The 21,688-nt window shown below is 49.1% G+C and overlaps 2 protein-coding genes and 1 long non-coding RNA gene across 5 annotated transcripts in view; 1 reads left to right on the top strand and 2 right to left on the bottom strand.

The window, feature by feature from the left end:
* Positions 1-2,321: 2,321 nt before the first annotated feature.
* klc2 (kinesin light chain 2) lies at positions 2,322-10,731 on the bottom strand. 2 transcript variants are annotated; one of them, XM_047338942.1, is made up of 14 exons: positions 10,609-10,731; positions 7,969-8,214; positions 7,474-7,810; positions 6,752-6,968; positions 6,473-6,662; positions 5,847-6,020; positions 5,647-5,746; positions 5,021-5,070; positions 4,811-4,878; positions 4,285-4,393; positions 3,965-4,117; positions 3,733-3,857; positions 3,290-3,347; positions 2,322-2,999 (listed from the first exon to the last, which is right to left on the bottom strand). In XM_047338942.1, exons 2-14 carry the CDS (start codon positions 8,194-8,196, stop codon positions 2,913-2,915), a joined length of 1,896 nt encoding a protein of 631 aa, XP_047194898.1. In that variant the 5' UTR covers positions 8,197-8,214; positions 10,609-10,731; the 3' UTR covers positions 2,322-2,912. The 2 variants fall into 2 exon arrangements, with proteins under 2 accessions (XP_047194898.1, XP_047194899.1); XM_047338943.1 differs by having other exon boundaries at positions 2,322-2,988.
* Positions 10,732-11,336: 605 nt separating this feature from the next.
* LOC118102857 lies at positions 11,337-14,566 on the top strand. Its single transcript, XR_004694758.2, has 3 exons — positions 11,337-11,678; positions 11,815-11,872; positions 12,121-14,566. It is a non-coding gene; the product is annotated as an uncharacterized LOC118102857 (long non-coding RNA).
* A 123-nt stretch (positions 14,567-14,689) lies between these two features.
* The window catches only part of LOC118102851 (phosphofurin acidic cluster sorting protein 1), a 29,131-nt gene continuing 22,132 nt past the window's right edge, over positions 14,690-21,688 (bottom strand). The window contains exons 7-24 of one of the 2 annotated variants that reach the window (XM_035149406.2): positions 21,348-21,425; positions 20,201-20,260; positions 19,889-20,049; positions 19,514-19,607; positions 19,152-19,235; positions 18,882-19,003; positions 18,436-18,571; positions 18,044-18,148; positions 17,839-17,945; positions 17,260-17,414; positions 16,996-17,106; positions 16,806-16,908; positions 16,566-16,608; positions 16,445-16,487; positions 16,215-16,356; positions 15,852-16,090; positions 15,633-15,746; positions 14,690-15,547 (exon numbers count right to left, since the gene is read on the bottom strand). In XM_035149406.2, coding sequence (XP_035005297.1) covers positions 15,429-15,547; positions 15,633-15,746; positions 15,852-16,090; positions 16,215-16,356; positions 16,445-16,487; positions 16,566-16,608; positions 16,806-16,908; positions 16,996-17,106; positions 17,260-17,414; positions 17,839-17,945; positions 18,044-18,148; positions 18,436-18,571; positions 18,882-19,003; positions 19,152-19,235; positions 19,514-19,607; positions 19,889-20,049; positions 20,201-20,260; positions 21,348-21,425 — 2,016 coding nt within the window. In that variant the 3' untranslated portion in view covers positions 14,690-15,428. The remainder of the gene's footprint in view (positions 15,548-15,632; positions 15,747-15,851; positions 16,091-16,214; positions 16,357-16,444; positions 16,488-16,565; positions 16,609-16,805; positions 16,909-16,995; positions 17,107-17,259; positions 17,415-17,838; positions 17,946-18,043; positions 18,149-18,435; positions 18,572-18,881; positions 19,004-19,151; positions 19,236-19,513; positions 19,608-19,888; positions 20,050-20,200; positions 20,261-21,347; positions 21,426-21,688) is intronic. The other variant, XM_035149407.2, reaches the window with a different exon arrangement.

The raw sequence follows: 21,688 nt of genomic DNA, 5'->3' as shown, positions 1-21,688 counted from the left end.
TCTGGTTTCCTCTGTGTGACACAGGAAGTTAGAGACACAGCATCTGTGACAGAGCAGCGTATGATTAACACACCGAGCGAGGACAACTCACTGTCACACACACACACTGTCACACACACACACACACACACACACACCACACACTGTCACACACCCACACCACACACCTCACTGTCCACACACACACACACACACTGTCACACTGTCACACCCACACACACACACACACACACTGTCACACCCACACCCACACACACACTGTCACACCCACACACACACACACCCACACTGTCACACCCACACCCACACACACACACTGTCACACTCACACCCACACACACACACACACACACACTGTCACACACACCCACACACTCACTGTCACACACACACACACACACCCACTGTCCCCCCCCCCCCCTACACACCCACCTCCCTCACACCCACACCACTCACACTCACACCCACACACTCACTGTCACACACACACACTTTTCATTTGTGAGGATGAAAATGTAAAAGACACAGAATCCGTGTGAAAAGTTAAATGTATTTATTGAACCCTTTGATGAACCAGGTCGCCCCCCCCACATCAGCAGCGATACAGGTGCTGACATGCAGAGTCTCCCCAGCCACATACACAACACCCCCACACGCACACTGATCAACAGAAATATTTGGACGCCGGAGAAACACGAAGATCAGATTTTCGATCTGAAGCTTTGGACGAAAAATCCTCCTGCGACAGATTGAAGATAAATATTGACATTGATTTTACAAGTGACAGATTAATACCAAGAAGGATTTCATATTATTAGTGTGATTTATTATTATTATTAGACACCTTCAACTACAAATTAGTGTTCCAACTTTTTTTAATACACAATTACACGGTGTAGAGATTGTGTGTTTGTGTGTGTGTGATTTAAGTAAATTCCCACAACTCTAACGTGTGTGAATGTGACGCACAGTGAACACACATATAAAAGTCACACACAGTTCTGTACATTATTTGCTGCCAACGACCCTTGAAGCACATTTCCTCTCCTCCCTGCGGTAACACACGTTCCCTGCTCCTCAACACAATCCCTGACCTGCACCACATTCTGCACAATCACAGGCTGATACGACAATGTGCACTTTTATGAGACTCAGCAATGTGAGGTCATCAGAAATGTGATTTCAAAGAGCGATGTGGTTTGTTGAGGCGCGTGGCGAAGGTGTGGACGCACCGACGTGGACTCAACGCCGCCACATCAAACCGGCATCTGCTCCTCTTTGGAAATCACACTCAGGTTGTGAGATTTTAACTTGTTTTGCTTTAGAATATTAGAAGTTAGAAGAAATAAAGTGATTCTCTTGACGACCTGATCACAGCTGAGTCTCCACTTCATCGATAAGAGGACGTGGACATTCCCCGGACAGTTCTTCGTACTTCTGTCCCAATTTGGTGGAAAAACACAAAAATCCAGCGTAAACGCCAAAACAAGCAAAGATCCACATAAAGTTTAACATTCAAATGCTCAGTTCTCAGGACCTTCAAAGTAACAGCGCCAGACTCAAACACATGGAAATGACAGGAAGTCTCGATTCATACCAGGAAAACAAAACTGTCATTCACCTCCTTGTTAATTAGTGGGAGAAGAAGGAAATGATTGTGTGTGATTCATCTTCTCGTACATGATAGGTAGTTTTTAGAGGAGCTTAAAAATGACTGGTCTTTGAAACTACGTTCAAACAAACTTTCCTTTGCGTTAACTTGAAAAGAAGCAGCTTTGCCTGAAGCGCGGCTACGGAAGCTGATTCCCTTCACTTGGGAAAAGATCGATTCTGCTTCTGATGGAAATGAGAGCAAACTACAAGTTCTCTCCAAATCCTGCCTGCGGAGGACAGTAAAATCCTTATGGATGTTTCTTTTGGTCATCGTGGTTTAAAGGAGAAGGTTTTTCCAGGATTACCAACCCGGGCTTTAAGTTATATACATGGAATTTATTGGTTTGTCAGCTTCGGACAGAGATGGTTCAGATGGGGATCCAGTGGAAACGACCAGTTTGCTCCGGAGATTCCAAGATGGCTGCTCAGTTTACAGTAAGATGCTCAAAGTGCTTTGTCAGCTGAAACCTCGATGGTGCAGTAGCTTATTCTGAAAGTCAGCGGACTCCAGTGTGTGAGGTAACACATTTATCAGAATTCAACCTTCTCATTTCATCAACGATCTTTTTACTCTTATTTCTCCTTCTTTTCCAGTCTTCCCTCGTCGGATTAGTATCTTTCTAGACTCTAACCCAATAAACTGTAAACAAAAAGAAAGATGCACTATATACAAAGAACGAAATATCAAATAATTTAAAACTGTATATACATAAAAAACAAGGCAAAAAGTGAGGTTTACATGATGAGCGCTGTTTTTTGACGAACAGTTGCAACGATTGCTTCTTTTCTCTTTCAGACAGGTCAAATCTAATTGTACCTTTTTTACCGTCTGTATTTGATGTTTAGCCTCAGTGAATATTTCATGCTACTAGTGAAATATACAGATCTGAACTCAACTGAAACTGGGTTAGCTGTTAGCCTAGCTGAGGCTAAATGTCTGCACACGAGTAGATGGAGGAAACGGACTCGTCACATCGTGGATACGAGGTTTTGCTACGGTGCTTTGAGTCAAAAAACACGAGGCGTTCAGGTGCAGCGATCGAAGCAGCATGCTCATAAATGTGTATCTAAATATTCTCTGATGTTTGTACAGTGAAGCAGCAGGGTCACGTCTTCGTGTGGTGATGGTCTTTAAAATGATGCTGCAGGTGCTTTAAGCTTTAGGTGCGTTTGTTTTGATCAAACCGAGCTGCAAGCAGCCTCTCCTGCCGGGCGCTCGGTGCCTGCTCTGTCCCGCCTCCCGCCGCTGTCCTAGCCAATCAGGGAGCTGCGTCTGGACAGGTCCACGTTGCTGGCGCTGAGCCCCCTGCAGTCCGACAGTCCGGAGGCGGCGTCCTGCAACAGTCCTGTACATGTGAGTGACAGTGCAGGGAAATACGGTCTATATCCAGGAGATCCTCTGTGTTGACCCGTATTCAAATACCTCAGGTTGTCTCATGTCATGATCGTTGACCAATCAATAACCTGGATGATCATAACTACTGGATCTCTCCTTGTGTGTATAACGACATGAAGCCAAAATATCCTCTTTTAGTTATAAAATCTGTTTCTCTCATTGAAGCTTTATTATTATGTTACTATGTGCAATTCAACAAGATGGATGTAAGTTGGATCACAAGCTGTGATGAGGTCGTACCTGCGTGGTCTCCTCGGTGCTCTTGTTGAGGAAGTTGAGGGAACTCGCTCTCTTCATCCTGAGCAGAAAAACAAAATCAACTCAAACCGGGAACTTCACGCAGATCAGTGCACGAGAAATACAGTCGAGTTTCAACTCTGAAACATAAGCTTCTTAAATATAAATGAGTTTTGCTTTTTGTTTTCTCTCATCGCTACGTTCACTCGTTTCCTCCGGAGCTTCCAGCCTCATCTAGTGACCTTCAGGAACAGATCCACAGAAGAGGACTCGTTATATCCAGGGATTCACTGGAGATTTGATATATTTGGGCTTTCGACTGTTTTCTTTGTCGGACCAAAGAAGCAAATTCATCAGGTAACTTGTGGGAATTCAAATATAATAATTAGTAGAATGACCCTACTCTGCTTCAGAGGACGAGGTCATGTTTTAAAGTGTAATCTCACCCTGGGTTCCGAGGTTCCTGAGGGCCGCTCCCCTGCAGCTTCTTCACCAGCATCTCGCTGCTCCTCCTCAGAGCGTCGCGGATCTTCCCGAAGGAGCCGCTGCGGCGCAGAGACCCGTTCCCGTCCTGAGGGACAGGGAAACATCTTACTGGAGACATGCAACATGAAAACTGCAGCTGGGATCAAACCAAACGTGTGGAGAGAAGAGAGTGGAGGAGCCATGTGAACTAACCCCGTTCCACTCGGCAGAGTCATCGCCCTCGCCCTCCCCCCGCTGTCCCCCAGGTCCGTTGATTCCCTCCCTGCTGTGTCGTCTGTCGCTGCCGCCGGCTCCTCCGTCCTTCAGCAGCTCCACCACTTTGCTCTGGTTAATGGCATCGATGCCCTGACGAGACAAACACAAAGGGAGAGAACCCGTCAGCTTTGAGTCTGGTCTTACATTCACTTTGTTTATGTGCTTCATGAATCACAGCTGTAACGTGTCCAGCCGATCCGGCTCAGGTAACTAATCTAACAGCCGTAACTCAGCCAGTCTCAGTGTCTGTGCTCCACCTGTTTCCGTGACTTGCTGGCGCACTCCTCCAGAGTCTCTGCTGCTTCCAGTTTACCCTGACGACGGTACAGCGCTCCCAGGCTTTTCAGGGTGGTGTTCACCGTGGGGCTGGAAACAAACAGACTTTCAGTAAAGGTATTTTGGATTATTTTATGAATAAGAAAGGTTTTTAAGAAGTAAAAACAGAACAGCCACAGTTCTTGTGTTCATTGTTTTAAGTCTCACAGGTTAAGGTTAAGCTCTAAGGCATTTAGACTTTTGTTGATTTTTATATTTCAGTGTTACAGTATTTTCATCTCATAAGACTCAGAGAGAGAAGATTAACAAGGTTCCACTCCGAGTACTCTCTGCAGTACTCTCATACACAGCATGTATACTGTATATACAGATGTGACAGCTACTCAGACCTACACCACTTACTCTTTCATTGTTACTCACTTTTGCAAATGGGTAAAAAGTGATTTAAACATATAAATGTTAAACATTTGAAGGTTTTATTTGCAGTTTGCATCCTGACGGACTCACCTGTCCACCTTGCAGGCCTTATACCAGCTCCCGTACTCCACATACGGGCCAGAGTCCCTGCGTTTTCCCTGAGAGATGAAGGGACACGGATGAGAAGAGGCTGAGAGGAACCAATGTCAGCTACTCTCCACTTATTTCACCGTCCAGACCATAATGCCCAGCAGGCTGTAGCTAATGGAATCAGGAGAACGGTCGAGCTGAATAACTGACCTTGCTCTCCTCTCTCTCCTCTGCGTGCATCCAGATCGGCTTGTTGTCATCTGCAGAGCAACACAAAGTCACACAAGGTTGTTTAACATGAACACAACCGAGTGTGGATATCAGGTGCAGCAGAAACCAACCCAATGAACTGGCCACTAAAAACCAGGATCCCTGCACTGACCTACATGTCAAAGTGAAACCTCTCTGACCACGTGATGTCATATGAGCACGTGGCGTCTTTGAACTCGTGCCCAACGCCAGATTCCTGCCAGCGCTGGTGCTCGTTCATGTGAGCGCGTAAGGGTTTGATGGGCTCAGCGGCATCAGGAAGGAAAACATCAGCATTAAGCTGCTTCGCATGCTTCAGTGGAACCAAATAATCCCCTGAGCTGCTGGTGGAGCTGAGGGGGGAGCAACTGAGGGTACTATAAATGAATCAGATCATTTAAAAACACTCTGAAGTTATTAAAAACCAGAGTTTATCTCCAAGATTCAGCAGGAAACTGTTAAAACATGAATATGAAATGTGAGTTTGGTGGATTTGTTACAGCAGCAGCTCTTCAGGGTCAGGAAGCAGAGGATCATGGGTAATATGCAGTGGGACGACACATTGATGATTTGACAGCTGGACTCACTGTTGACGGATCCAAACTCTTTCTCGTGAGCCCGGGTCAGGATCTCCTTGTACAGAGACTCGGCATCTTTGAACTTCCCTTGCTTCAGGTAGCATGTGGCCTGAGGAGCACACAACGCCATGTGGATTTAAACCTTGAGAAAGGTCACACGTGAATACAACGAGGAGGAAGACGGACGCTGTCGCCACAATGAGCCTCACCAGGTTGTTTTTGGTCTTGGCCACGTTGGGGTCGTCGGCTCCCAGTTTGGACTCGTAGATCTCCAGGGCTCGTCGGTAGTAGTACTCCACCTCGTCGTACTTGCTCTGGTTCTGACACAGCAGCGCCAGGTTGTTCAGCTGCTTGGCCACGTCGGGGTGGTACTTCCCCAGCACCTGCACACAGCGCACGCCACAGCTCGGGTCGTCACGTTCACACAGCTCAGCTCGATTTATAAAGACTTTATTCTTATAAACTACCCACATCAACTAAAGTAAAACACAATGTTCTATACCAAGCTAAACAAGAGGAAACACACATTGAAAACAAACTCAGCAACTTCACTTTAAATATAAAAGTCACATTTCCATGTACTCAGTACTAATACTTTTCCCTGTTTGATTTCAAGTACAATTAATTAGTTTGTTCTTTGATCGTTTGTCTTTTTCATGTACAAATAATAAAACATCTCAAGTACTGCTGCACACAAACACTTGAAATACTGGACGTTTGTGTTTTTATTCCCAGATCTAAGAACAATATCTAATATCTAACTGTATTTCCTATCGTGGGACAGATGCACTTTGTAAAATCTGTTTCTCTGCGTGTTGGGTTGTTGGTGCTGCACCTTCTCTCGGATCTCCAGCGCCCTCTTGCAGAGCGGCTCAGCCTCCTTGTACTTGCCCCTCTTTCCGTACAGCACAGCCAGGTTGTTGAGCGTGGCAGCCACAGCGGGATGATCCTTCCCCAGCGTCTTCTCCCTGATGGCCAGGGCGTCGTTCAGGAGGTGAGCTGCCTCCTTGTACTTGTTCTGGTCTCTGGAGGACAGAGGACGACGACGCCACTGAATCACTTTGCTCCAGAACCACTACAAACGTGTCGCTCATCACACCTCTCTGACTCTCACCTGTACACCAGGGCCAGGATGTTGAGCATGGTGGCGACGTCGGGGTGGTCGCGTCCAGACGTCTTCTCCAGGTCCTCCAGGGCCTGTTTGCACAGCGGCACGGCCACCTCGTACCTCCCCTGGGAGGCGTACTGGATCACCAGGTTGTGCAGCGTCCTGAGGCGCGCTGGGATCTCGTAGCCTCCCTGCTGGGCCGCCACCTCCCCACTGGGCTGAGCTGATGGACAGGTGGGGGGGCACAGGGTCTCAATCAGTACGACCTCCTGTGAGCTTCGACCAATAACTGACTCGACTAATCATAACAGAAAAACTGTAGCTTGAACTATACAAGTGGAACGTGAGAGAATACAAATGCATTAGCAGTTTTAACTAATGCTGATTAACCCGTACGGGAAAATATCCATCAACAAGCGCAAACATCGTGAAATGATTGATTTCATATCATGAGAGAATTAATTTGTGTGAAAAACTACAAATCCTCAAAGTTGTTTGCCAGAAACAAGCGAGATAAGGAGGAGATTTCTATTCTTCTTCTTCTTCTGAACTGAACCACTCCAGTTTCAGAAGGGAGACAGATTTAAAATCTCCTTTCTACAAACTGATAATCTTTCCCGTCTCCTCCAGTCTGTCCCTCTGCTCACAGGTGGTTTGACTGAGTGGACGTCCCTCCTCTCAGGACATACGGTCATGAGTTCCCCCCCGCAGTGGTGCTGATGTCATACCTGGTCCTTGGTCATCGTCGTTGGGGAACAAGTCGTCCAAACTGTCCTTGGAGGTGTCTCCTCCTCCGCTCCCCCCCCCTCCACCTGAGCCCTGGCTCTTCTCCTCCGACGGCGACACGTCATCGTCGAACTTCTTGATCTGGTTCATGAACTCCAGGTGCTTCTTCTCCTCCTCCAGCTGGGCCACGCTCTGCTCGCTGCGCTGCAGCTTGTGCTGCGTCCCGGCCAACTCGTCCCGCAGCCACTGGTTCTCCTGGCAGAGGCGACGCACCTGGGCGCGCAGCTTCTGCTTCTCCGACTCCACGGCGCTCAGGTGGCTGGACAGGGCGATGATCACCTGGAGAAATGAAACACAAAAAAAGGAGCGATGGAACTCCCAGAATGCTTTGCAAATCAAGTAACGATGGTGATGAAGACATCTCAGCCCCCACCCATTTGAGGGTTATCCAGATGAGGCGCAGGGTGGAAGGGAGGACGGGGAGCGAGGTCTCTCACCTGTGCTTCTCCCAGGCCGAGCTCGATGGCCTCCAGGCTCTTGCGGAGCAGGCCGGACTTCTCCTGGGCGACGGGGGGCTGGGTGCAGTCCAGCAGGGAGTTGAGGAGCTGGGCGTGCTCCCCCCGCAGGGTCTCCAGGCCCTGCATGACGGCCTTGGTGTTGAGGACGATCTCATCCTGGCTCAGGCGCTCCAGGGCTTCTTCTCGTGGATACACCATGGTGGACATTGCCTGGTTTCATGCACGCTGAGAGGACGGGGGGACAACAACCACACGGCATTTGTAAAAGTCCTGGTTTGACATTCTCATAATTTACATACGAGGCCGAGGTCAGCTGGAGGTGGAGGAGACCCGATAAAGAGGAGGTTTGGGAGAAGGAGAGAATGTGAACAGAAGTAAGGGGGAGATACACTGTGTGTAGCTTTACCACAAATGTCCCCCTCCCCCACAGTTCAGGGGTCAACAATACTTTTCTTGTATGCCCCTTGGGTAGTTAGATAGAAGGAGTGAGTGTGGTATATATGTACTTATATACATATATATATATATGTATATAAGTATACATGTAGTTAAACCCCCTGAGTCACTACAAGAGGAGTCCAGCAGCACCTCCTCTCCTCTCCTCCTCTCCTCTCCCTTCCTCTCTCTTCCCATCCTCCTTCTCTCTCCTCATCCTCCTCTCTTCTCACCATTCCTCCTCCTCCCTCTCCCATCGTCCTCTCCTCTCCTCCCCTTACCCCTCTTCCCTCCCCCATCGCCCCTTCTCCTCCTCCCCATCGCCCTCTCCCTCTCTCACCTAATGCCCTTCTCTCTCCCCCTCCTCTCCTCCCTTCCTCCTCCCTCCTCCTCCTCCTCTCCCATCCCTCTCCTCTCCCTCTCCCTCCCCATCCTCCCTCTCCTCTCCTCACCCATCGCCCTCTCCTCTCCTCTCCCATCCTCCTCTCCTCTCCTCCCATCCTCCTCTCTCTCTCACCCATCGCCCTCTCCCTTCCTATTCTCTTCCTCCTCCCTCCCTCCCCTCCTCTCTCTCCTCCCCTCTCCTCTCCTATCCTCCTCTCCTCTCCTTCCATCCTCTCCTCTCCCTTCCTCCATCCTCCTCTCCCTCTCTCCCATCCTCCCTCTCTCCTCTCCTCTCCCCTCACCCATCCTCCCCTCCTCTCCCCATCGTCTCTCTTCCTCCTCCCTCCTCCTCCATCTCCTCCCCTCCTCACCCATCCCTCCTCCCTCTCCCTCCCTCTCACCCATCCTCTCCTCTCCTTCTTCCCCTCCTCCTCCTCCTCCCCCTCCCTTCCTCTCCTCTCCTCACCCATCGTCCTCTCCCTTCCTCTCCCTCTCCTCACCCATCTCCTCTCTCTCCTCTTCTCCCCTCTCCCATCCTCCCTCTTCCTCCTCTCCTCACCCATCGCCCTCTCTCCTCCTCACCCATCCTCCTCTCCTCCCTCCCATCTCCCTCCCTCTCCTCTCCCTCTCCCTCACCCATCGCCCTCTCCTCTCCTCACCCATCGTCCCTTCTCCTCTCTCCCCTCCTCACCCATCCTCCTCTCCTCTCTCCTCCTCCTCTTCCTTCTTCTCTCCTCTTCTCATCCATCCTTCCTCACCCATCTCTCTTCTCTCCTCACCCATCCTCCTCTCCCTTCCTCCCTCCCATCCTCCCTCTTCTCTCTCTCTCCTCTCTCCCATCCTCCTTCCTTCTCCTTCTCTCACCCATCCTTCCTCTCTCTCCTCTCCTCTCTCCCATCCTCTTCTCCTTCTTCCTCTCACCCATCTCCTCTCCCTCTCTCCTCTCCTCACCCATCTCCTCCCTTCTTCCTCACCCATCCTCCTCCTTCCTCTCCTCTTCACCTATCTCCTCCTCTCCTCTCACCCATCCTCCTCTCTCTCCTCTCCCCTCTCACCCATCGCTCCTCTCCTCTTCTCACCCATCTCCTCTCCCTCTCCTCTCCTCCCCATCCTCCCTCTCTCTCCTCCTCTCCTTCCTCTCCCATCCTCCTCTCTCCTCTCTTTCCTCTCTCTCTTCCTCTTCTCCCTCTTCCTTTCCTCTCTTCTTCCTTCCCATCCTCCTCTCCTCTCCCCCCATCCAGCTCATACACTTGGCTGCAATGCACCATTATTCCCTGAAGTCCCAGACGCAGAGAGAAAGGAAACAGGAAAATGTGGCGTCCGGGATTTACCACCATCTTCAACCTGAGGAGGAGGAGGAGGAGGAGGGGGGGAGGAGGAGGGAGGGGGAGGAGGAGGAGGAGAGGGGGTGCAGGTGGATGAAGGTGACCGAGGACCCTGAGGCTCAGAGCTGGATCACAATAAGTCCTGCTAATGAGTGTGGAAGCGTTTGAATCCGGATCGTGCACGTGAACGGGCCCCGTTACACAACACACATTATATACACACATGTACACACATGTACACACACACACATGTACACACACATGTACACACACAACTACGTGAGTCAACGGAACGGTAACCGGACGGTTCATCGGTAGAAACACGACACGGATCCGGGACGTTTGATTTGACAGCTCGCTACGACAATAAGCCGGTAAATTACCGTCACCCCGGTTTAAAACACGGTCCCTTTCAAAGCACGCGACAGGGAACTCGTGCTCGTGTCGTTATCGTGACGAGTTGTCCGCAGTTTACCTTCATGTGAGAAGAGGGCGACGCGTTCGATCCCGGGAACAAAGCAGGACAATGTTGTGATGCTCCGGCGGCAGGCGCGCTAACGGAAAACCAACTGCTTCCGGGGGGACCTTCAGAGTAAAGGGGGATCCGTCGAGCAGAGGAGGATGTTAAAGCACTGACACGATGTTTTAAAACGCTTCATCCAGTTTATACCTTTTAAAACTCCTCTTACTCCTAAAACTACCTTTAACATTCATTTAGGTGAAGAACATGTCGAAGATGCTCGAGTTCTATCAAAGGTTCGTGAACGTTTAACGCAGCTTGAGTCGTTTCCTTGTTTCCATTTATTTCATGACTTGTGATCATATTTATTTAGAAAAACACTAAATTATGAATCACAGGGTTAGAAGTTTTAATTAGAGGGCTTTACTTTGAAGGGGACTCAGAACACGGAAGTGGTTCCAGCTGTTCCCGTTACCTTCATGTCTCGCTCCGCAGAGGAACCAGAATCACCACAACACCTCTGCTTAGTTTAATGTGATTATAGAGCCTGGGGGGGAAGCTAACAGCTGCGTTAGCATGATGCTAACTGCATCCACAGAGTACAGTTAACGTGAGTAACCAGTAAACAACCAGTAAACAACCAGTGAGTAACCAGTAAACAACCAGTGAGTAACCAGTGAGTAACCAGTAAACAACCAGTGAGTAACCAGTAAACCACCAGTAAACAACCAGTGAGTAACCAGTGAGTAACCAGTAAACAACCAGTGAGTAACCAGTGAGTAACCAGTAAACCAGCAGTAAACCAGTACATGTGTTTAAATGTGACAGGAGGAAAATGGCTGTTCTCCCAGATACCCCAACCAAAGACGAAGCTCAGTGTCAAGATGATTCACGTCCGCCATTTCCCGGAAGTGCTTCCGCTAGTTATTTAGTGCAAATAGAAAAACAAGGGAAACGTTTCCAGGGGACCCAGATGAGTGATGCACCGGCTGTAGTTCAACAACCACAAACTACAAGCAGGTCTGATGGAGCCCCGCCTCCTCCGTGTTAGTGGACGGGATGTGGACCATCACAGATGCGTTCAGGTAGTTTTTCATCCACTGATGTTCTGCTTCTTATATTTCTGGTTATTTGTTGCTATAAAAACCAGAGACATGATGATTGACAGCTGAGACTGACTTTGATTATATGTGTGTATCCGCGGCTCCATCCCCCAATCAGCCAAGAGGGCGGCGGCCATCTTGATAAACAGTCTGTGAATCCTACAAACCCAGAACATGTAAATATCTTATATTTAATAAAGACACAGACACAGAAATACAAATCAGGAATATTTTTATTTAAAAAAACAAATGAAACAATGAACACTTTTCATCTCACATCGGTTTGATTGACAAACGTAATCATGAAAATGCCGAACTACAAAACATGTGAAATCAAGCAGAAAAGAGAACTCGAATACAATATAACAAGTACCATCTGATATGTACAAGCGTTACACTTTGTTTTATATACTTATTGTTATAGGCAAAAGGCGAAAAAAGCTGAAGAAACAATGGCATGTGCAAAAATACTCTCCTCAAGCTCCGGACGCTCGGCTGCGAGTCGACAGAGGTCAAACGCTCTCGTGGGAAAATCCCATTCCCGTGAGGACAGAGTTACAAAGCTGCGAGGGAACGGGGACAACGTGTTGTCAGAGCTCGTGGAAGCCCGACGAAGACGGGGACTCGACACGGACACATTTCTGAGGACGGTGGCGAGAGGAGACTGATCACTGACAAGAGGTCGTCACAGCAACATGATCTCCAACCACATCACGACACACAGGTACGCACAGGAAGAAACACGGGAACAATTCAAGATACACAACAACCAGCGTCTTCACAGGGAAACGATGAAGAATCGTCTAAAGCTGACGGGGACGTGAACAACCACAGAACGAGGCCGCGATGGGAAAACGCTCCAGTTCCTCCAGACGTCGACATGACGCCTGAAGAACGCTGGTGGTTCACGTGTTTGTGCTGAAACACACGAGTCTGGAGATCATCACGTCAGCAGAACTCAGGAGAAGCTGGAGCTCTCCTTCCTGTTAGTCGAGGCCGATTCTCATGATACATGTTCAGGGTTTAGGTAGAAAGAGAGGGTTTCGATCCAAAAAGACTTTTGCTTTGAAATCAGTTTGTCAAACTTTAAAAATGTGGTACCCTTTCAAAATAAAGCATACTTAAAAAACGTAAGTTGCCACTATGACTCATTAAGACACCATTGACTGTAAATAAAGACGGACGACGTGATGAAGCCAGAGACTCTCGATCACCACCTAGTGGCTGGCTGCAGTATAGGTCGTTAACACCCCCTCCTCCATGTTAGCAGATGGGAGAGGGACAAACGTCGTCCATCTTTATTTCCTTTATGGTGTGTGTAGGACGTGGATCTAAGGATTCACTGCTTCTGGTCGTTTGGAGTTTCTCTGGCTGGAAGTGAGACCGATGAAAACCTGACAACACAAAAGGTTGTTTACTTTCATGTGTTATAGCAGATTTTAAATATATTTATTTACAGGAATAAATGAGTCTTTAGTGGCAAATTATGAATCCTTTATAATTACAGGATATTTCAGTGGTACCACAATAATCCAATCCCAGTGTGGGCCCCTGCTCCGAGGCAGTGGAGCAGGAAGTCCAATCTGAGGTGGACGTCAATTAGAGTCAATTCACAATAAATTAAATTAAACTGACACGTAACTTTAACTATTGGTGCCTGAAAATCAGTGGTTCACAAAGATGCAGGTAAACTGAATCCAATACATTCAAATATCTGAAAGTACTTGAAAAGATGAGTGACAGACGAGCTGCTGACATCACAACTGTGACACTGAAACATCCACACAGGAGGAGAATCTACTATCAGACAGGAAACACGTTGAATCAACACTATTCAAAAAGATATGTTGCTAATACTTCACTGGAGATGTTACGATGCAGGTGAGTTTTTATATAAACATCAAGAATCCACATTTCAATGAAATCATTTAATCTGAATCTTATTTTTGTCAAAATGTTCATGTGTAGTTTTGGAAAGAAATCTGTTCACCTACAAAGTAAACAAGACCCCCACTGCAGCTTTAGCAGCCCGATCTAACACACACACACACACACACACACACACACACACGTACGGTACTGTACACACACTATTCACCTCACGACATCCCACAGAAAGCACGAAGCACACCTGTAACAAAATAACCCCAACACTTTTTTATTTATTGAACCGTCCAGCAGGTTCTCAGCGAAGACAAAGCTGCCGGTGCAGTTCCCGGTAACGAGCGGCGACTACATTGTGCTTTATTGCGGGCGATTAACTCCCGTTCTTGTCGTGTGAATACTCGTGAAAAGGAAAGGCTTTTCAGATCATGCTCCCATCTGAGTTTGAGATGTTCTGCTCAGGTTCCTCATTTTCAGTCGGGTTATTACACCACCAGCAGGTTGCGTGTGAGACGTGGATGTGGTTTCACTCGAGGAAGAGCCGTGCGGCTCCAGGAAGCTGTTGTCACTTCCTTTAGGATTGTGTGATTTTAACATTTCTCAGATAAAAATTCTTGGATCTTGAAGGAAATCAGTCATATTTAAGGGCCTGATCTTTGGGTGTGATCTGGTGAATCTACTGTTGGGCCTTGGTAGAGCTCCACTGAGTTCAGAAACACCGTCCTCAGACTGTCCACTGCTGCAGCTCCTCTGCTCAGCCTCTGTCTCAAACACTTAGCTCCTGTCTCTTTAAGACCCCCCCCTCCTGATGAAGCCCCCTCCCATAGGCCAGCTGGCACACTCTGTTGTGATTGGTCGTTGTCTGCTCTCACTTCAGTCTCACGTACGAGCCGGACGACTGACGACAGAACTTTAACGTTCGGAACAAGAACCTCGTACGTCTCCTCTAAATACGCGTTTTGCTGCTTCAGTTTCCTGTTGCGTACGTGGGGGGGGGGGGTCATGGGACACGAGTGCAGAGCAAAGAAGACGATAAAGGAACTCTTCACAATAAAAGTACACAAGCGTCACACGACAGCATGAAAGGGGAAAGTTCAACTATTTTTCACAAGAGCACAATTTAAAAAAAAGACACTTCCCCTGAATATATTTCCATTTGTCTTGTTTTGAAGGAGACGTTTTAGTGACTGATACAGAAGATTTTAAACCGTTACATGGAAGCCCTTGAAATAAATAAGAAAGACGTCTGGGGCTTCTTTGAAGGGCGATGTTGATATTGATGTGGAATATATATTCGTCACATGCCGGCCTGCTATTGGCTGCATTTAGTGAGGAGACATTTCTTTGTGTTTTCATTGGCTCATGCGAACACTGAAGCCCTGTTGCATCACTTTTTATTTTGTGTACGGCACATGAGTGGTGAATCTGTTCGGCGCATGCACGTGAGGATCAGGTCACTGGGGTGAGGGTTTCACCAAAGGTGTGGGGGGGGGTGAAATCGGTGAGTTGTTGCATGCTGTTGCATTCCATAGAACGGAAACGTAAATGGCAGTTAGCGAGTAGGGTTGTGCTGTAAGCCCCTTGTAAACACACACATACACACTGTACATTCACGTGTTCACTCGCCACACACACGGACAGGGGCGTTCACGTCCCCGGTAACCACGCCCCACCCCAGAGCTCCTCCCACCCCTCCCCCGAAGAGAAGAGAGACGAGCGCAGCGAACGTGAAACCAAAGAAAAGTCGTCCGTCCACTGGACGTCTTCCCTCCGCTCCGCAGGGCGGGACAGGGACGAGGGGAGTCCGAGGTCCAGGCCGGGTCACGGGAGTCCAGGGGGCGCTCTCTCCTAGGACGGGGGCTTGCTGTAGCCGAAAAGTCCCACAGGTAGGTATTTGACATGAGTGGGCCACTGGGCGGCCAGCTGGAAGAACTTCACCTCGTTCCACTCCACGCCGTCGATGGACACTGGAGGGAAGGAGATGAGACACAATGAGGAGAGAGAGCGCCAGGACAAATGGAGGTGTTGCATCATGGGTAATGATCAGGCTACCTTTCAGGATGGTCTGTTGCTGCTTGGCCGAGCAGATGAGTCGACTGATGCCTTCAATGACCTGGCTCTTTGAGTCCACGTCCTTCGGCTTCTTCCCCAAGAAGATGGTGGGAACTGAGGAGAAGAGACGTCTTTAAAACAGGACTTGGGGGGTGTGTGTCTGTGTGTGTGTGTGTGTGTGTGTGTGTGTCTGTGTGTGCACGCTCCTCTTCATCTCACCTTTCTTGTTCTTCTCCTTGGTGACCACAGTCATGGCCATGGTGCTGACCTGAGCCTGTAGGTCGCTGCTGCCCCCCCCTGGTAGCCTGCTGACCTGCAGCGAGCGGAAGGCGCTCTTCAGCGTGTTCTTGCCGCCCGTGTCGCGCCGCTCGCCCTCCCGCCGCTTCTCAGCCAGCGAGGCCAGCCAGTAATCCACCTGCAGGCCGATGGCGTCCACGCCGTGAGACATGCTGGGACTCCTGTGGAGAAAAAGACGTAGACACGGACGTAGTTAGAACAAACTCACACCTCTACTCGGGTCTGAGACGGGCGAACGATGAGGGGACAGACAGAGACAGAGAAAAGAAAGGAGGCCGTTCTTACCCTTGTGCCGTCAGGACACTGCCCATGGAGGGGGAGGACGGGGGAGTGGCCGCCTCCTTGATCATCCCTGTGGGGGAACCATGGGAGGGCGGAGACGTGGAGGGGACGGCCAGACTCACGGCCACGCCCTCTTCTGTGTCTCCTTAACAACCACGAAACAGGAATAACGTGAATAAAAGATCAGCTGCTGGATCCAAGCTTGGATGTGATTTGTGTCTCTGAAGTCTCACCTGTCGGAGACGGACCGGACTCGATGAGACCGACCTTCACCACCTGGAAAACAGACGCCATCAGAAAATCCATTAGCAGCTCTCGCTCTGCAACTTCAACCTAATGAGAGTAAAATCTTACCCCGATAAAAGGAATGAACTTCTGGTAAGAGTCTTCATCTCGCCTGAAAGGAAAGAAAGAGCAAAGGGACACGTTAAAGACTGAGGACAGCAGGAGGTTGTCTGGGTTCAGCTGAACGTTCTATGACGTGAGTTTGTCACATCAAGAGTTCATGGTTCTCTTGTCTTTTCATCTTCCTCTGCGTCTTCTACGTGTACGACACTGAGGCAGCTCTGCACAGGAAACAGCGTCTGTACTCACGTCCTGTGTTTGCAGGTGAGCATGGCCTCAGCGATGGGCAGCTGATGAGTGACGGTGGCTCCGCTGATGTACTGGGAGATTCTTCCTGCCACATCCAGCTGGTCTGGAGAGGAAAGACAAACAGAAGAGTTCTCTCGTGGACTTCAGGGAAATGTGTTTGGGCCGACGAGCCTGTGACGCCAGCTGGTACCTGTCTGCGGCGGCTCCGAGCGGCTGAACACGTCTCTCCACGGCCCGTCCAGGAAGGAGGAGCTGTAGCGGTTGTCAAGGGCGCCCAGGTGCTTAGCAACCGGATGGGAGCCTGATGAAGAGGATGGATGGAGTCGGATCAGACATTCAGACACAGAAACAAAGAAAGGTTCATCTCAAATGAACACGTGAAGAAAGTGTGTCATCCCTCATAGATCAAGTCAGTTGTTACTGATCTGTAGGAACCTGAGGATAATCATCTCACCGAGAGGAACCACCAGGAAGCGCATGTGGTTGAGCCAGTCGGACGTCTTGTTGGCGAGCTGAGTGACGAAGAACTGCAGGATGGCTCCGAGGTAGCTCTGACTGCCCACCGCCGCCACCTTCACCGCTCTGGGCATGGACGAGTTACAGTTACAGCTGAGGAAGAGAGAGAGAGAGAGTGAGGAGGTGAAGCCTCAACTTCATCACCTCGGCTCATTCAGCAAAACCTTCGAAAAACACCTGGAGACAGATAAACAGAGTGAGTGACCACGACCTGCAGAAGACAAGAGGATGAACGTGTAACCGGACGTGTCTTCAACAGTAAATATTAGAAATCAGTGGAAAACAGTAGAAAAGAGCAAATCCTGAAATTGTCGACGTTTGACGTTCACTTTTCCTGTGGATGAGGAATCTGGCTGCTGAGAACTAGTTCTGACACAAAGGTACAGAGGAGAGAAAGTGAAGTGAGAAGAGACAAAGATCGGACAGAGGACAGAAGATGAGTCATCCTGCAAAGCAAAGAGCGCTCTGTGTGTGTCTGTGTGTGTGTGTCTGTGTGTAACTGTTCAGAAAAACTCACAACTTCTGGATGCGGGTGAGCACAGCCGACAGCACGGCCTGGATTTCAGCTGCAGAACACGTGCAGACCACCGGGTGGCGCTGGACCTGCAGCTGCTCTGCAACATACTGCGACACAAAGACACACACAGTCAGATGTGTGACGAAAACACACACACACACACACACACACACACACACACACACACACACACACACACACATACCTGCCCCTGCCAGTCCACTCCATTGACCAGGATCAGACTCTCTGGGAGCCCCGAGTCCGACAACAAGATCTGGTTCAGCTGGTCGTACACCACTTTCCTTAGGACCTGCACGCACACGCACACGCACACACAAACACACACACACTAATCATTGAATGTATAAACTCCCCCGTACAGATACATTTTCCCTCACATGACTCATCAGCACATCCATAATTCATCGTGAGCTGCAGGCGAGTCGTACATGATCAGGAAGTGTGTGTTTGGGAGAAGACAAGAAGAAGCAGGTTTCTCGTCTGCAGGTTTTATAAAGTGTGTCTGTCTCTGTGGGGACACACTGATGAAAGGTCAGACGCTGGGTTGACCCACAGCTTGAGAGTGAAGTGTCGTACCGGCGTGCTGTGGCCCAGCTCCGGAGACCTCTCCGAGTCCGAGCTGTTGGTGCGTTCGCTCAGGGGCTTGGACAGCTGTCGCTCCTTCATGGGCGTGCTGCTGCGCTTCTGTCGGGGGGTGTGTCCTCCGTCCAGCCTGGGGACAGACACAGACCGTCATGCTTCACCTTCATCTCATACATAAACGCAGCAGAGACCAACTGACCAACAGCAAAGGTTTGTGTGATTGAAATCTAAACTTTAAACTTCTGCTTTCTCAGTGTTTCCTGTTAGGCCGTAAAACAAGTAATGACTCAAATCAAAATTCTGAGTGGAAGAAGACAGATAACGATCCTCCAGCTACAGAACTGCATCAACTATCCAGAGGAAACACAGGAAAGTAGAAACTGACGACTTTAAGTCTGTAATTCACAAAGTGAGTTTCTTTACTGTGGCTTGTGCGTTACCTTGGTGACGGCATGGGCTGCATCTCACTCTTGCTGCTCTTCATGGGCGTACGGGGTTTCTCTGCCACCGACACCGTGATGCAGGGGCCCACCTCGGCAAACAGCTCCTGATCTGTTAGCTCCTGCACACGCACACACACACACACACACACACAGTCAGAGACAGGAGATGGAGGTAACCCTTAAGCCTTCTCCTCCATCACTCGGCCTCCTCTCTCTCCGTCTCGCTGCACAGGGAACCCCCCTTCCTTCCCAGTGTAAGAGTCGTACCAGAGTGTCGGTCTCAGACAGCGCCTCCTCCAGGTTGCGGCTGCGGGAGGGTTTCATCTTCTCTAGAGGCGGCTGCTCCCCCTGCTGGGAAGACAAGGGAGTGACACTCAGTCTCCAGCTCTGCTTGAGGACGATTATTAGTCCAACATCACAGAAAACAGAAATAAACTGGATCTGAGGAGCCTTTTCTTCTCGTGCACATATTAGTCGAAGGTGTGCACGGAGCCGTCGCAGCACTGAGCGCTCAGCTCCTGGTGAAACTGAGGAAATGACATCACCTCCGACAGGTTTTCTGGAGCATCACGGCCGACACAGGAAGTTAAAATGCTGCTGACGCGTCCTCGAGAATCTCCGCTACTCACCGGACTGAACGGGTCTCGACCCAAACTGCCTTTGCTGTTCAGGCTGCCGATCTCCGTCTGCGAGCTGGACTGAGACATCCCCTCGAAGAACGGCCTGAAAACACACACTGCGTCAAATTGTGAGTTCTCTTCTTCAAACATCTGTGACTTTAAGAACAAAGATTTACTTGTTTTCATATCTCTTTATATGCTTTCAGACTTAAACAATAATTATCATCCCAAACTCCTACAGTGAGTATAATATCCATAATTTCACTTTAAAAACAAACTCTTGGAAATGATGTACATTTTAAGATCTTTATATTCGGAGGTTTCGGTTTAAATGATCATGTGGTTCTTGTGTGTGTAGTGATGCTGGGTCTCTGGGGCCGGTACCGGAGCTTAGGCTTGGGTGTACTCAGGATGCTGTCGGTCTCCTCCATCTCCGGCCCGCTGTCGCTGGGGTTGTACATCTCCAGGCTGTCGTAGAGCTCGTCCAGGTCCTCCTCCACCTCCTGGATCTGCTCCCGGGACACGTGCTCCAGCCCGAACCCGACCTGGACACAGAGCAGGGCTCAGGATCACCAGCTGTCTTCCACATGTTATTCACTACAGGAAGTGTTGATCCTGGGGGTGCTAAACATTGACATGAAAGGAGTGAGAGAAAGAAAGTGAGAAGCACAGAAGAGGAGCAGCGACGCCGCCTACCTCATCGGTGACTTTAAACCTTTTCAGCAGGGCGACAAACTTCTGCTTGATGTTGGGTTGCTGTGAGAGAGAAAATAGAAAAGTAAAGAGGTGGATGTTCATATTCCTGAGTGTGTGTGTGTGTGTCTGTGTGTGTGTGTGTGTGTGTGTGTGTGTGTGTTGCAGGAGATGAAAGTATAACAGAGATGACAGGAGAAACATCTGTAATTTCCAAGCTTCCTTTTCAAACACTCATATTTCTGTGTGACGCAGGAAGTAAAGGTTTTAATCTTGATAAAGAACTTGTTTAAGTGATGTTGGGTGCAGATGTGAAGCAGAATCTGGATGTGGTGAATCGAAACGTGGCTTCATCCCACATCCTTCCACCGAGTTTCATGGAATTCAGTTGAGTGGCTTTTCCCTGGTGGAGCAAGTTGTAAACGTCATGTTGCTCTTTCCTGTAACTCGGACTCTCTTCACTGCATCGTGAGCAGATGATGGTCGTGCTGCGAAGTGGACTCGTTGTTGACAGAATGATATTTTATATAATTGAATTATCGTATATAAAACGTGGATGATGGAGCGCACAGCTTCACATCTTTCTGTTTTTAATTCTACTTGTATTAATGGAGACATCAGTTTTTTATTGGATTTTCAAAAAACGGCAGGAAATCTTATAAAATCTGTTCTCTTTAAATATTGGACATGTTGGAACAATGATGCTGCTGGTCGAGTGTGTGTGTGTGTGTGTGTGTGTGTGTGTGTGTGTGTGTGTGTGTGTGTGTGTGTGTGTGTGTGTGTGTGTGTGTGTGATAGTGGGTCCTTGTGATGAGTCATTCTTGGCCCGAGTTACAAGTATCGAGAATGAAAGGGAGAAAATGGACTTATTGAAAAACCAAGAACGGAGGATGGAGGGAGAGAAGGAGCGAGGGAGAGGCAGAGAGAGAGAGAGGAGCAGGTAATGAGGGGAGAGAGGAGGAGAGGTTGAATGAGGTGAGGCGAGAGGCAGACGGGGGGGCGGCGTGGGGAGACCAGTCCAATCAAATTTATGTGAAAGGGATTTCTCACGAAGCGAGTTTGCTGCAAATTGATTCACAGGCAAAACAAGCAGGTTGTGAGAGAGAGAGAGAAAAGATGGATGAGGCGAGGTGAGGCCATTTTCTCTTACTCTGGTGATGGCAGCGTTGGAAGCCAGTTTACGCCTCGGCTTCTTCTTCCTCACCTCGTCCTCTTCGTCGAACAGATACTGAAAGAGAAGTCGACAGAAAACTCTGAGAAGCCTCCAGGAAGGAGGAGAATTAGTTCTTCTGATCGAGGACGTCAGAGGTCCAGGTAGAGTCGCTGCCGCCGCTCGGTGAGAAGAAGACGACACATTTCAGTGTCTGTGGACAAACATTATCCACAGTTTGGGACTTTGTCCTCAAAGACCTTTACGCTTGTTGTCTGATACACGTCTCACTGCTGCCCGACGACCTGTGTCCTCCACACACACTCATGTATTCATCCCTC

The sequence above is a fragment of the Hippoglossus stenolepis genome, chromosome 23 (assembly GCF_022539355.2).
Source record: "Hippoglossus stenolepis isolate QCI-W04-F060 chromosome 23, HSTE1.2, whole genome shotgun sequence".
Lineage (NCBI taxonomy): Eukaryota > Metazoa > Chordata > Actinopteri > Pleuronectiformes > Pleuronectidae > Hippoglossus > Hippoglossus stenolepis.
This window is presented reverse-complemented; position numbering and strand designations above follow the sequence as displayed.

What these genes read in the sequence shown, in the direction of transcription:
- klc2 (XM_047338942.1), bottom strand. Translation starts at nt 8,196, where the DNA reads ATGTCCACCATGGTGTATCCACGAGAAGAAGCCCTGGAGCGCCTGAGC. An exon ending in CGCTGGAGATCCGAGAGAAG is followed by an intron (nt 6,021 to 6,472) that starts GTGCAGCACCAA and finishes CGCTGTGTGCAG; the next exon opens with GTGCTGGGGAAGTACCACCC. An exon ending in AAGGCCTGCAAGGTGGACAG is followed by an intron (nt 4,394 to 4,810) that starts GTGAGTCCGTCA and finishes GTTTGTTTCCAG; the next exon opens with CCCCACGGTGAACACCACCC.